Here is a 14,113-nt window from a genome sequence, read left to right as displayed (position 1 = left end):
TTTCTTAAATAGGCTTTTAAAGACTTTGATCATTTTTCACCTTCAAGCAACTATACTATGGCTATCTTTCCCTGATCTTTTTGCTGCTCAATTAAAATTTATATGTTTGTGGCTTCTTGGTTATTGCCATTAATTTGTATTGTGGGTTTTATTACTGCCTTTCATCAGATCAAAATGTGGGATATTAAGCCATAACCATAGTATATAAAAATAAAATGAACTCAGCCCACTAGAGAGAAATAATATCGGTGGGCTACAGCCTGCGTTTTTGCAGGCAGCAAAAACAGGAAGTTCTCATAAGAAAATAAGAGCCTGCTGATCTAGTCTAGCATGCTGCTGGGCAATGGCTGGTTTAGTTCAGCATACTGCTCTCACAGTGGCCAACCAGACGCCAGGACCTGTGAGCAACAGCACTCTCCCTACTTGTGATTCCCAGGAACTGGCATGCAGAAGATCCAGCAGTGGAGGCAAAACATAGCCATCATGGCAACTAGCCACTGATTATTAATTAGTCTAATGCTCTTTTAAAGCCATTCAAGTTGGTGGCCATCACTACTTCGTCTGAGAGCAAATTCCAGAGTTTAACTACGGGCTGCTTGAAGAAGTACTTTCTTTTGGGTTTATCCAGACTTACCTTTCCTCTGCGCTTTGCAGACGTGGTCTGAGCACGCTGAATCAGAGCAAGTGGCAATCCATGGACAATACAAATAGCCCAAATAGATTCAGTTTTAAAGAGTGGGTTTTCGCAGGAAAATTTATGGAGCAAAAAAGAAAAAGAAGGGTGCTCGGACATGGCGTTTTAAAGCACAGACCTTTGCCTGGAAAAAGCAGGGCAAAAGGTAAGTGTGGATAAGCCCTATGTCTGCTCTGAATCTCCCAATCATTAGATGTCCCTAAATTCCACTCTTAAGAGAGAGGGAGAAAACTTGTTCTCCATCCATTTTCCCCACACCATTCTTAATTTTACACACCTCTATCACATCTTCCTCTTACTTGCACATTCTCTAAACTAAAAAGCCCCAAATGTTATAGCCTTTCTTCATAAAGGAGTTTCTCCATTCCTTTGATTATTTTGGCTCTCAAGGCTCAAAGGCAGTCTTTCGCAAACTGCTCCCCGCCCCCAATATTTTAGAATACAAGCCAGCATTTTGGGAGTTTTGTCCTAAAGATCTGGAAGGCACCAAGTTGGATAAGACTGTACTAGTGAGTGAGTTCTCGGACAAGGTTAGCAAGCTGTATTTGGCCTGAATGTCACAGGCTGTGCAAGCCTGAGAACAGTGTACATTTCCCCACATTCACGCAGAGTGCAAACAACACCATTGGCAGCACCGGTCATAGGTGACTGGGATAATCCAGAGCACAAAACCCAAAGCCTGAAGCAACAAAAGCGCTGCTTCTGGTCTTAAACCAAAAATGACGACACATGCAGCCCCAGTCCTTGAGAACACTGCAGAGAGCCACTACAGTGTTAAGAACTTGCTCACCAAAGGCAGAAACTTTCTCACTTATCTGCTTCAATCTCATAACACAACATTCTTGATTACAGTCTTTCTTTTTCTTTTTAATCATCTCTGCCTCCTGCACTGCGACCCATATCTTTCAGGGTTTGATCTGAAAATAGCCTCTGCAGCTGCTGGCTTGGGAGAGTTTCAGTAGTTTTCATTTCAGGAGAGATGCAGGCCTGATTTTGCAATCTCTTGAATAGCATGATCATGGGTGGCAGATTGCTGCGCAGTGCTCCCTTCTCTTGGTTTTGTTTGTTTTTTTAATTAAAAAAAGGAGGAGTTAATATTGCTCCAACTGGGGGGAGACAGCAGATGGCGCTGAAAGGCTTGTGCAGCAGGTACTAGGATCGCTGGTTCAAGGTTTTATAGACAAATGCTCTCTTGGCGAGATGTCAACTGCGGACAGATCCACACCATACATTTAAAGCATACGCAACTCACATTTAAAGCACATAACCTGCCCCCCAGTCCTGGGAACTGCAGTTTCCCCCTCACCCAGCTACATTACCAGCACTCTTAACCAACTACAGTTCCCAGGATTCTCTGGGAAAAGTCATGTGCTTTAAATGTGCATTGAGTGTGCTTTAAATGTACAGCGTGGATCTGCCTTGTGTTTAGATAATAGGATGGGTGTGTGGCAAGATATTTTCCATGGGCAGTTACACCTCCAACAGAAATTGAACCCAAACTACCTTCAAACAGCATTATGAAATTAGACAGATTCACAAAGGATGGGTCTTTCAACAACTATTAGCTGAAGGAGACGTCTATGTTCAGAGGCAGCTACCTCTGAATACCAGTTGCTGGGAGGCAAAAAAATGGGGAAGATCTGTTGCTTTCATCCTCTGCGCATGGGCTTCTCAGGAATCCCATTGGCCTGCTTGTGGGCTTCCCATGGAGGGACCTGTGAGAACAGGATGCTGGACTTAGGTAGGCCTTTGGCCTGATCCAGCAGGCTCTTCTTATGTCCTTATGTGTGTGTGCAGTCTCATGACTGCAAGCTTGAGGGCAAGGCCTGCATCTTTTAATTTTGCTTTATGTACGCTGCCTAGTTACTATACATACTTGAGAAAAATAAAAATTCATTAAACACACAAACGTTGGGTTCAACATTTTTGTTATTTTTTAAGCATTTCGGATGGTGGTTGCCTAGCAATTCATCCTCTGTACCGCTGTCACTAAAGGAAGATTAATAGGGTCAAGTTATAAGAAATTTGTTGGGTCATAAATCCAGGTCTGTTTGCCTCTAGCAACAGGCATAAGATACGTGCCAGGGGCTGCAATAATGCTAAACTCACTTACCTGGAAATAAGCCCCCCTGAACTCAGTGGGACTTTACTTCTCCACAGACACAAGTTACAGAAAATTGCTTCAAGTTGCAAAAAACTGAAAGGGGGTTTGGAGAGAGGACAGAAAACCTGTATGGCCTTTTGCTTCTTCTTGCTTAACAGGGGGAGGGTCTGTGCAGATTTCTTCCTTCCGTCCCAGTCAGACGTCTTTGATAATCATCACCACCATGCCCTTTTCTCTCACCCCTTTGGGATTATGTTCTCACATACGGACATTCAGCTCCCCTGCCCCCTCCATACCCTCCAATCGCAGCACACTGCTCTTTCAGAGTCTGTAAAGCCTCAAGAAACCTCCAAACATTTTCATTTGTTCAGTGTTAGCCAAGGTTGCCGGTGAGACGTCTGGAGGATTCTAGACCAGCAGTATCATTTTCTCAAGTGCCACACATGTGGCATTTGGGGCAAAAAGCCTAGCTGGTGGTATCGAGTTTAGTGGAAAGGGACAGAGGGGAAGCACAGCTCTGGGACTTTCTTCAGAGCAGAAGCATCAATGCCATGTACTGGAGTGACAGGGCAATTGACAGGCCCTCGTTGCTCTAGCAAGGCTTACAAATGTGTTTGTGACAAATTAGCATGGAGAAAGTTAGAAAATGGGGGAAATAACCAAGCAAAGGCGAGGTAATTCTTTTTCTTTGATGCGGGTTCCTCTTTCACACTAGCAATTTAAATCATAACACTTCATTGCAGGATTGTTTGCGTTTCTAATCAAAAGCTAAAGGTTACATTACAACTGCCTGAATAACTTTTGTGAAAGCCTAGCGTTGAACCTGTGCAGAACTTCCTGACAGTAAGAGCTGTTTGACAGTGGAATTTGCTGCCAAGGAGTGTGGTGGAGTCTCCTTCTTTGGAGGTCTTTAAGCAGAGGCTTGACAACCATATGTCAGGAGTGCTCTGATGGTGTTTCCTGCTTGGCAGGGGGTTGGACTCGATGGCCCTTGTGGTCTATTCCAACTCTATGATTCTATGATTCAGTCGTAAGTAAGCAGCACTGAGTTCAACAAAGTTTACTTCCTGGAATTTATGCACAGGATTGCTGACATCGCTAATCCTAATATACTGGGCATTCTGTTATGTAGTGCTGTTATGTAGTGCTGTATTTGTGCTGGTATACACAGACAAAGAGCAGCACCACATAGCATAAGATCTTATTTATTTGTGTGTGTGTGTGTGTGTGTGTGTGTGTGTGTGTGTGTGTGTGTGTGATGAACTTCTGCACTTCAAAATTCACCTCAATGCTGATTCAGCCAGATTAAAAAGAAATAGAAAAAAACAGACAGGACTTTATGAGAACAGCATCCTGAACCAGACTGTAACAGGCACAATGTGAGAAAAAAACCACAACCACATCCTGTACAAAGTTAGGCCACTGGGTTCATCTGCAACTCCGTCTTGGCTACAGCTCTCCAAAGCCTCTGAACCTTTCCCAGACCTGACACCTGAGAGCTTTTCAATAGGTTCGACTAGTTTCACAAGGTGAAGAAAATCTTGGCATGGCTAGAGGTGTTTGTGTGGCTGGAGAATTATAGAAAGATCTTACGACTTGAAGGACAGGAGTAAAATTATGATAAAAGTGTGCAAAGGCCTTGATGCAAGATGATGCCTTCTGCCAGACAAAAAATAGAGGGGCTGTGACTAACTCCCCCCCCCCCCGCAAGCAATCCAGGAATATGAGATGGTCTGTGCCGCTGAATCAGTTATTTCTTCTGATCTGCCTCTCTTCTTATTCCCCCTCTCCTCCCAATCATTAGATCACATTTTCAAAAAGTTGTTTCTGTCTGCCACCATGAGAGACAGAAACTGACTTTGAAAGTGGAGACTCTCAGATTGGGTTGTCCCTAAGCCTCAAGGCACCTTTCGTATATACTGTGCATAAATTTACCGTTAATATTTACCATGCTGCATATAAAAAATAAAGAGGCAGGGTAACAAACAAAGAAAAACCCAGCTTTTCTTGAAATGTTCCATCAGCAATCCCAAAATAGCCAATGCCCTTTGGCAGCTGTGCTCAGAGCAGCTGGCCATTGTGATGCAGTTCTTGTGGGGAGGGAGGAGCGGGGCACATGATCCCAGCAGCTGTTGGTCTTTTGACCAGAGGCTGTGCCCTGGCTGTACCCTTGTCCGTGGGGTTCAGGCTCCATCCTTCCAAAAGCCTAGGCATCACTATGCAGCACGCTGCCCACTCTTCGTTTTAGAAAATGCCACCCCCCACACCCAGGCATAGTTCCTCTCCCTGTCTTAGGGTGAAACTCCCAGTCAGCTGCTGTATGTGGGTGCAAGGGAATGAGGAAGCCTCCTTAAGCAAGCCAGACTCTATCTGAGGGTGGGCATGCTGGCCAGGGCAGGGTGGGGAGTGAGCTCTACCTGAAAGCTATTTCATTGGATCATAAGAATCGTGGAGTTGGAAGGGACCATGAGGGTCATCTAGTCCAACTCCTTGAAATGCAGGAATCTTTCACCCAGCATGGGGGTTGAACCCACAACCCTGGGATTGCTCTACCAACTGAGCTATCCACTGTGAGGGAGCTGCAGGGATGGCAGCAATGCTTTGAAAGCGAGATCTGGTGTGGAGAAAGTGGAGAGGGAGGGTTTTCTTTCCTCTACCCAGCCCCAGGACATAAAAAGATGGAACTGAGAGGAGGTATGTCTCATGCGTATACAATCAAAGATTTGAAGTAGCAAATGCTTCAGTTTAGGCCAGTTCAGGTTTGCCTAGGGGACGGGTATAGAACTTTTTTTCCAGCCTGAGGGCCACATTCCTTTCTGGGCAACCTTCCAGGGGCCACATGCCAATGGTATGTGGGGCTAGAGGCAGCAGTGGGCACAGCAAATAATGTAAATATTGCCTTTGTACAGCAGGCTAGTTTCTGCAAACACATTCCTCTCTCTATCCTCCACATAGAAGAGCAAAGACATATTCCAGCCAGACAAAAACACTTGGGGTGCAAAGCAGGGCCAGTGAGGGGTGTGGCCAGGGAGCGGAGGCATGGCCCAGTTAGCATGCCCAGTGATCAAGGACAATGGGAGAAGTAGTCCAAAACATCTGGACGGCAACATGTTGGCACTAGGGGAAGCCTACCACCATCATGCTCTGCTTGTGAGCTTCCCAGAGGTACCTGGCCGCTGGAAAGGGGATGCTGGACTTTTAGCCTACCCTCTAGCTGGGCTTGCCTGCTCTCGTACCAGATGCAACATCTGAATTTATTGAAGACAACAGATGAAGAATATGTGCCTTGCCTGCCCAGGTTTATGACTCCCCGTGGGATGCCCGTAGGTGTGTTAAAGGCTGGCAGAAGTTTCTCTCCAAGTTCTAGGGCTTTGCTTTTGAAGACCTGTTTGAAAGAGAGAGAAAGAGAAGAAAGACATCGTGAGAAAGCAGATAAGGAAAATAAGAACTGTGCAGGAATGCAAATTGTGTTGTGTTTCCAAATAGAAATCTCCATATGTTTAGTTTGTAAAGAGGCACTTCACAGAGAGGCAGGCTGGGGTTTCAATCCACACAGGCTTTATTTTTTTCTGCCAGAATCAAATGCAATGTGTTTGTGTGCATTGGCCACAGGGGCTATCTCCCCCCCCCCCCCCATGCAAATGTAATGAACTATTTTAACCATCAGCTGGGGCATCAGGTTGGGGATGGCAGCTTCACACCAACCCCAAATCCCTCCAAAGCAAACCAGGACACAAATGAATTCATGATCCGATACAGCAGCCGTAATGCAAAGGGAGATGAAGTGACTGCACCTGAACCAGTCACCTGTGAATGACTCGAGGAGGTGAGGAAAGATTCACCCTGGAAATTGATCTTCTACAGCTGGAGACAGGCATCATTTTTGCAGAGCATTTAGGATGATAGGAAAGAGGCACTGTTGTCTGTAAGGTGCACACTCAGCCCACTACAAACCCTGGCAAGCCTGCATAGCTCTCTTTGACCAGATGCAATAGCATACAAAAGAAACGGGTGTAAACAGCACCGGTAAGGATGCCTCTTTCATACCACCTTCAGCAGCCTTTAAACCTGTTGCAAGTCAGGAGTTGCCAATTTAGGATACTAAGCATTAGCTTATGAAATGATCCACTTTGGACATTTTTAGCAAGAAGGGCTTTGGCCAAGAATGTGTGGTGTACATTCAAATAAACAACAATGGGTCGGGAGAGCTGAGAGGACCTCAGCTTGTCTGCAGTCTTGGGACTCAGCACAAGTAATTCATTTGCAATAAGATGCCTACTCATTATCAGACTCTGCATTCGCATTCTCCCCCCGCCCCCCATGTAATTTACAGGCAAGCCCTGTGTTATCTGAGGAAATGGAAAATGAAGAGGATTACGTGAATGCATCCCTACATCTGGCATGAAAAACGTGGCATCTCCTCGTGTGGCACAGCTCATCTCCCTCCTCCCCACAAGCCACTGCTCCTTTAACCAGCTGAGTAAAGACTAACCAGTAAGTCAAAGGTTTCAGCTTCAAATCCTGCCACCTGGTCTACTGCCAACTCACTCGGAGAAGCTGGCTTATGGCTTCTCTCCACATATTCTTATGCTAATGCCTTGGCAGGCATGCCTTCACTCTACTTTGAGAAGTGCAATCATTTTTTTTATTTTGTTTTTTTGGCTGGAAGGGTGGGTGGAGCAGGATGGGCACTGCATGACTGAGATGTTCACGCCAAGGGACAAAAATGATTTCAGGAAACAGAAACCACAAGGGATCTGAAACTTGAAGCACAACCACAACAGCTTCTAATGTAGTGTCAATATACCCACATCACACAGCCTTTTTGCTCACAGTTCATTACTACACAATGAACATCAGGATCTAGAACTTCAAGTCCACAGTTAATGTCTTCCTCATTCCTTTTTTTAACAGTTTACTGTCTGTTCTAGTTCATTTCCAAGGTTCTCTTTTTCTTTTTTAACTTGGCAAATTAAGTTTCCCCAATCTGGGCCTGCCAATTCTTTTGAGGAACAATTACTACCAGTGCTCAATAGATTAGTCATGACAACAGGAAGCCTAGTAAGTTGCTTAGGGGATCGTGCACAAGCTTTTTCCTTCAAGCCCCCCTAAGTGAGTCCAAGCTGCAGCTGATGGTTCTAAGACAGCAGGAAATCCTTTGGAGGATATAGTCCACGCTGTTTCCCTATATATTTGGGGGACTTTCATTTAGATGGCAAAGATCAGGTCCAGAAAGAGAGAAGAGGTGGAAAGAAAAATGACTTGGATGTACCTAAGCCAGGCATGTCACAGAATTTCATCAGAAATGGAAGAGAGAGTGGAAACTGCCACAAATGACATACTTGCAAGAGCTAGGGCAGCCTTCGTCAACCAGGTGTCTAGGGGAGTTGCAGTTGAAAACATTAGTAAGATGCTGTATCAGGTTGGCAAAGGCTGAGCTACTAAAATAAACAGCTCCACAGTTCAAAACACACTAGCATTTTTATTTATTTTTTAAGTAGCAAAACGCTAGAACATTTGCACACAACTCCTTCCATTTTTGGCCCTGAACTGGTTTAACTCTCTTGCTCAGATATGCAAAGCCCCCAGCCAGATCTGTGGACAGGGAGCTTGCCGAATGCTCCAGCCTCTGCCTTGGGCATTTTGCGCAATCCCTCCATGCCCACCGTCAGAAATATATGACGCGAACAGCCTCTGCTTGTACTTGGGAGCAGCGGGAAAGCAAGAAGAAAGCGTACTGCAGTGGAATTTTATCGCTCAGCAAAATTCATTTTGGCAAGGGAGATTAATCTTTGTTGAGGCTGGAGGCTGCATCACCTTTGGAAAGCAGATGGCATTCACTCAAAAGGGAAGAAACATCTTTGGAGGGACACACCATCGGCTGCAGGGGTATCACTAAGGCCTTCTCTTCCCCCTGCCCTAGGTTCATACCTTGCCCATTCAAAGCCTGTCAGTTAAAAGCAAACTTCCTCTCCAACCCAGATCTGGGACTTTGGGTCATCAGGGATGGCCCAGTTCCTCAGGGCTTGAATAGGCAGCATGACTCCCTCCAGATCTGTATGCAAATACATATTTTCAAGGTGTGAAGATTAAGGTTTGGGGCAGGGAACCAGGAAAGGAGAGGCAGCATCATTCGTTCTGTTTCTGTAGAATAGGGTGAGCTGTAGCTTAGTGGTAGAGCACCAGCCTTGCATGAAGAAGTCCCGGGTTCAATCCCCAGCATCTCCAGGTAGGGATGGGGGAGAACACTGTCTGGAATCCTGGAGAGGTGCTGCCAGTCAGTGTAGACACTGCTGAGCCAGATGGACCAGTTGCCCGACTCAGTATAAGGCACCTTCCTATATTCCTGTGCTAGCACTATGGAGGGACACCAAAGCCCTACCTCCTGATCCTTGGAAATCTCACAGACAGAGGAGTCCCTCTCTGGCTTATGCCGCATCACCAGGTCTTGCTCACACACTTGCAAGACTACATTTGCAGTTGTACGGGCCAGAACCCCTCTCAAATGAAAGCTGGAATTTTCAAGGTACCAAAATCCTGTCCTCGGCAGTGAATTATTGTGCCTTTCCCGTCCTTGCATAGCATCAGTCGGGGGGGGGTCTGTGTGCTTTTTGCAAGTACAAGGACTGAAATCAACGAGCAAGCTAGGATTTCTAACCAGCCCTCTCAAATCCAAGGCCACAGCTCCATGTGCTAAGATGCTGGTTTTCAAAAGGGAGAATGAGAAAATCAGTCATGAGGATAAGTTGCCTCAAAGACAGCTTATTTATTTTTATGTAGTTTAGCAAATTTATAGCCTGCCTTTCCCACCAAAGATACCCAAGGCAGCTTCTTTGCCATTGCCACCCTCTCCCTCTTCAGTGCACAGAGGACTAGCATATGGATGGTAGAGTCCCTGCGTAAGATTCTGCGATGCACGCTAACGCATGACACCAGTTTGCATGGAGCAACAAGCTCAAACACACACAGCATGCTGTACAAAGGGAGAAGGTTTCCACCCCCCCCCCAATTTTCTGTTTTTTAAATAGCTTGCTAAGACAGCGAGTAGCCGCTGTTTCCATGCCGGCTGTAGAAGAGGGTGGGTTCTCTTCCACTGCAGCTGGCCTAGGAATGCACCCTCTTAGCAGACTAGTCTTTTGTTTTTCTGTAAGTTGGTAACTTTCGTTGGCTTATTATTTACAAGACTGCTCTATCTTCTGACTAAAAGTTCTGAAGGTAAGTATTTACTCATCTGATAAATGAAAACCCTAAAGGGACTTTCCGTCTTTGGACTGAGTTTTGGTGGTGGTTACAAAATGGGGGGGGGGGGGGCTTGCAGTTGGCGGGGCTTCCGCAGAATGGTGCAGGATGCCTTGAAAAGCAGAAAACAGAGCTGAGGGCCTTGTCAAGCTGCCTTGACGCTCATGGCTGCTTTTGCGGCGATATAGCGGAAAACAGCCGCCACTAAAAATGACACTTACCCCACTGCAGCATTTAACGTGACCCTGAGGGACCTATGAAAGTTCTTCTCTCGAACATCAGGAAATTAACAAGTTCTGAACGCAAGGCCAAGATCACGGCAAACAGCATTTCAGCGGGGACCAATGTACCAAACCAAAGAGCTATTTAGGAAAAATTGTCCACGGGAGAAAATATCTATACAGATGAGCCAGGCAAAGTAATTATGCAAGACTTAATTAACAGCCATCATCAGCATTCCAATATTTATAAAGGAGTCAGATCTTTAGCTTGCTGAGACACAGGGGACTGCTTCGAAGGGTTTGGTGGTTAGGGTTCTCTGGGGGCAATTGTGTGTGTTGGGTGGGTGTTGGTGGGTGGGTGGGTGTACGAATACAGCTCTCTCAGACGCTCCATGTATGAAACGATGCAGAACAAACCTCTTCTCCAGTTAGGTAATATGCAGCCAGAAGCCCTCCGACGTAGCGGATGTTCACTTCAAACAAGGAAGCTTCACCATTCTGTGGAGAACAATGTGGGAAGGTTTCAGGTTATATGCTAACCGGACGGTAAGACTGTAAGACTGACCAGTGGCACAAAGTAAGCAAAAACACATTCCTCAGGATGGAACTTGAAGCTGACACAGAGCGTGAGGCTGCTGGCCAAAACAGAAGCCCCGAGTTTCCTTGCAACTTCTCCTCCAGTAAAACTCACTGCATGACATCATAGCACTGAGCGTGTCGCTGCCCACTTCCATTAGCTGCTTAAAGGGGTGGGGGGAACATAATGGTGCCTAGCAGTGAGATGCTAGCATGGGGGAAGGGGAGATGGAAATGCAGGGCCTTTGCCAGCAGCGCTATATCTAGCAGTGCTCTTAGAGAAGAAGTCACACATGGCTGCAACACACACTGAAGAGGTGCTGAAGTGAGCCTTGGACCTGCTCACCCTCATCCACATTATGCTTCGAATGAAAACTGGGGCCTGGGCAGGTCGGTTCCCAAGCAGGATCCCACTTACACAATCCATAGGTTGGCAAAACGGGGGTGGAGGTTTTTTTCCCCAGACAGGCCTCTGATCACATTTAAGAGGCTACGTGAAGTGGGAGAGAATATGCACATCCACAGTCTGCCCCATGCCATAAACCGCTCCTGCGTGTGAAACTGACACGCCAGGGCCATGTGTGAACTGCCACATATCATGTAGCACAGTGGCGGTGAACCTTTGTCCCTCCAGGTGCTGCTGAACTAAAACTCCCATCAACCCAGGCCACTAGCCATGCTTGCTGGGGCTGATGAAAGTTGTAGTTCATCAATATCTGGAGGGCACCATGTTGGCTATCCCTGAGGGGTTCTTAAAAAGATGAAAAACAATAAAGTCACATGAGGAAAGTACAGGTGACTCTCAATTTACAGTGGGGTTACGTTCTGCGGATTGCCAAAGTCGTTTTCCCCAGACGCCCACTCCCTTTTTAATTTTCTTTTCTTTTGGCCAAGTGTGTAAAGCTGAATGTGTGCATGTTAAAGAAATGTAAGTTATGAACTACCTATATACTAACCCTAGAGTTACCTGCTTACTAGCTCTGCTGTGAACTTTACTCAGCAGACGAGGCCTTCCCACATGCAAAGGAAAGGGTGGGGCTTCCAAAATGGTGCTCTCCAGATGTTGCCAATGGGCCAATGCCAAGGGATGATGGGAGCTGTTGTTCAGCGACCTCCAGGGGTCAAAGGGTCCCTACATCCAATACAGCCATTTTAAAAAGTGAAAGAGCTTTACATGACTTCCCTAACTTATGTAAATTCATAGGCGGGGGACTGGGCCAGCAGTGCCAGCAACTGAGTGTTTGAATGTTACAAGAAGGGTGTTGGCAGGAGAAGGCAGGAAACATGATTGCTGAACGCTTCCTGTTCCCTCTGCTTTGTGTCTCGTTTGAAGAACTCGCATATCCATTTCGTTCAAATAATGGAGGGGTACGTTATGGATAGGCAGGAGACAATGGGGTATTTCTAAGCAAAGACATTTGGGACAGTATGGTGTAGAAGGCAGGCCTGCGTAGCTTTCTTTCTTTCCTGGGCATCCACTGATTTGTAAATGGGAGTCTTTCAGATAACCCTTTACCTGCAGCTAGTTGTGATCTATAATAATCCAGCTTTGGATCAGTGAAATGTCAAAGCAATTGCAGTCAAATTGTTCCTTTCAAAGATTTGCTCCTCAAGCCTGATCCTGCATGACAATTCAGTTTTGCTTTCTGAATAAATATCAGCTTCTTGCAACACACACGCACGCACGCATACACAGCTTCCAGGTAGAACATCTACTTCAGGGATGAGTAAAAAGCACCATTAGAAAAAGGGAAATGGAAAGGAAGTGCAAGAAAGCAGCATACATCAGCCTTGAGAAAGGGTCGCAGGTTTCTCTCCTCACATCATATACAGGGAATAACTCTCCCTCCCTCCCTCTCTTTCCCACACACACTTTATTCCCCACAAGGAGCTCTCAGTGGTACACATGGTTTTCCTCTTATTGCCTTCTCAACAACCTAAGAAGGTTATATGAGGAGTGTGCAACTGGGTCACCCAGTGAGTTTTACAGTGCAACAGGGATCTCAGTCCAGGGCTCTGTACACACTATACATTTAAAGCACACACATACCCCGCCACCTGACAAAGAATGGTGAGATCTGTAGTTTACCCCCAGAGCTACAATTCCCAGAACCCTTAACAAACTACAATTTCCAGGGTTATTTGAAGGAAGCCATATATGGTACATATACAACCACTGTGGCATATTTCAAGTTCTGAACATTTTCAGGTTGGTGTGACTTTAGAGTAATGTGTGGAATGCCACAAGCCTGACATTTCATAGCTAAGTATACACATTAGTAAAACTGGGTCTCAGATGTGCAGGCAGGGCAGGGTGGCTGAATCCAGCTGTTAGATAGGTCAAGCCTGCCCCATGCTAGGCTACCAGTGCCTGGCTGTGTGTGGCCAGGTGGGAGCATCAGATGAACACACATGGGAAATGAGATGGTGAGAGGAAACAGTGGCTGGGGTGCCCTGAAGTGTAGCCCACACACCATCCAGCGGAGGGACAGACAGCCATGAGGTGTGGCATTTTTATTTAAGGATAAGACACTTGCCCAGAACCATCCAGTTCTGACTGGACCAGTTTTGAACCTAGGACTTCCAAATTTTAAGTCCAATCCTTTTAGGAAATAGTTAATTCATCTCTGCTCAAAAACAGACAGAGTTATCAGCCTTTGGGAACAATGCTCTGTATATTTTATTTTCCAACTGCATCACCTTCATGTTGGTTGATTCTTGACTGCTGACAGTATCAAATATGTGTGCACGCACATGCACACACACACACGGTTTTTAATGCAGACCCGGTCTCATCCCCATTTAAATCCTGCGATCCAGCTATTTAAAAGGTTCATTCTTGAATTTGCAGATTGATCTGTGAGGGCGGATGGGGTGGGAGGAAGAGCTTTTGTGAAAACACAGATCAATTATCCCTGTCTATTCCATCTCTTGGCCTATCGATCTGATGCCAAACACAAACCATTCAACCAGAATTTATCAGATGCGACTGTCCGTTTGCAAGTTCGTGCTGGTCACCTCTTTCAAAGTGACGCTTCTCTAGGAAGGTGAGGCAGCTGAACTAGCCGCTCTTGCTTCAAAGAAAATGCTAGTTATGCTGCAACAACTGCAGCATAGCTCTGAAATTAGAATCTGAACACCATCTTGGTAAACACAGGATCTGCAACCTCAGTAGTTTTTGAACCAGAGACCCAAGGGATGCATGCCAGCCTGTGCATATCACGACTAAGCTCTAACCTTAGGTGAGAGTGGCACAGGGACCAGCAAAGAAGCTGTATC

At 46.0% G+C, this 14,113-nt stretch overlaps 1 protein-coding gene across 1 annotated transcript in view; it reads right to left on the bottom strand.

Moving 5' to 3' along the window:
* The window catches only part of MAN1C1 (mannosidase alpha class 1C member 1), a 127,103-nt gene that overhangs the window by 17,247 nt on the left and 95,743 nt on the right, over positions 1–14,113 (bottom strand). Inside the window, exons 4-5 of the mRNA XM_028738804.2 lie at positions 10,676–10,756; positions 6,089–6,183 (exon numbers count right to left, since the gene is read on the bottom strand). Coding sequence (XP_028594637.2) covers positions 6,089–6,183; positions 10,676–10,756 — 176 coding nt within the window. The remainder of the gene's footprint in view (positions 1–6,088; positions 6,184–10,675; positions 10,757–14,113) is intronic.

The sequence above is a fragment of the Podarcis muralis genome, chromosome 7, assembly GCF_964188315.1.
Source record: "Podarcis muralis chromosome 7, rPodMur119.hap1.1, whole genome shotgun sequence".
Lineage (NCBI taxonomy): Eukaryota > Metazoa > Chordata > Lepidosauria > Squamata > Lacertidae > Podarcis > Podarcis muralis.
This window is presented reverse-complemented; position numbering and strand designations above follow the sequence as displayed.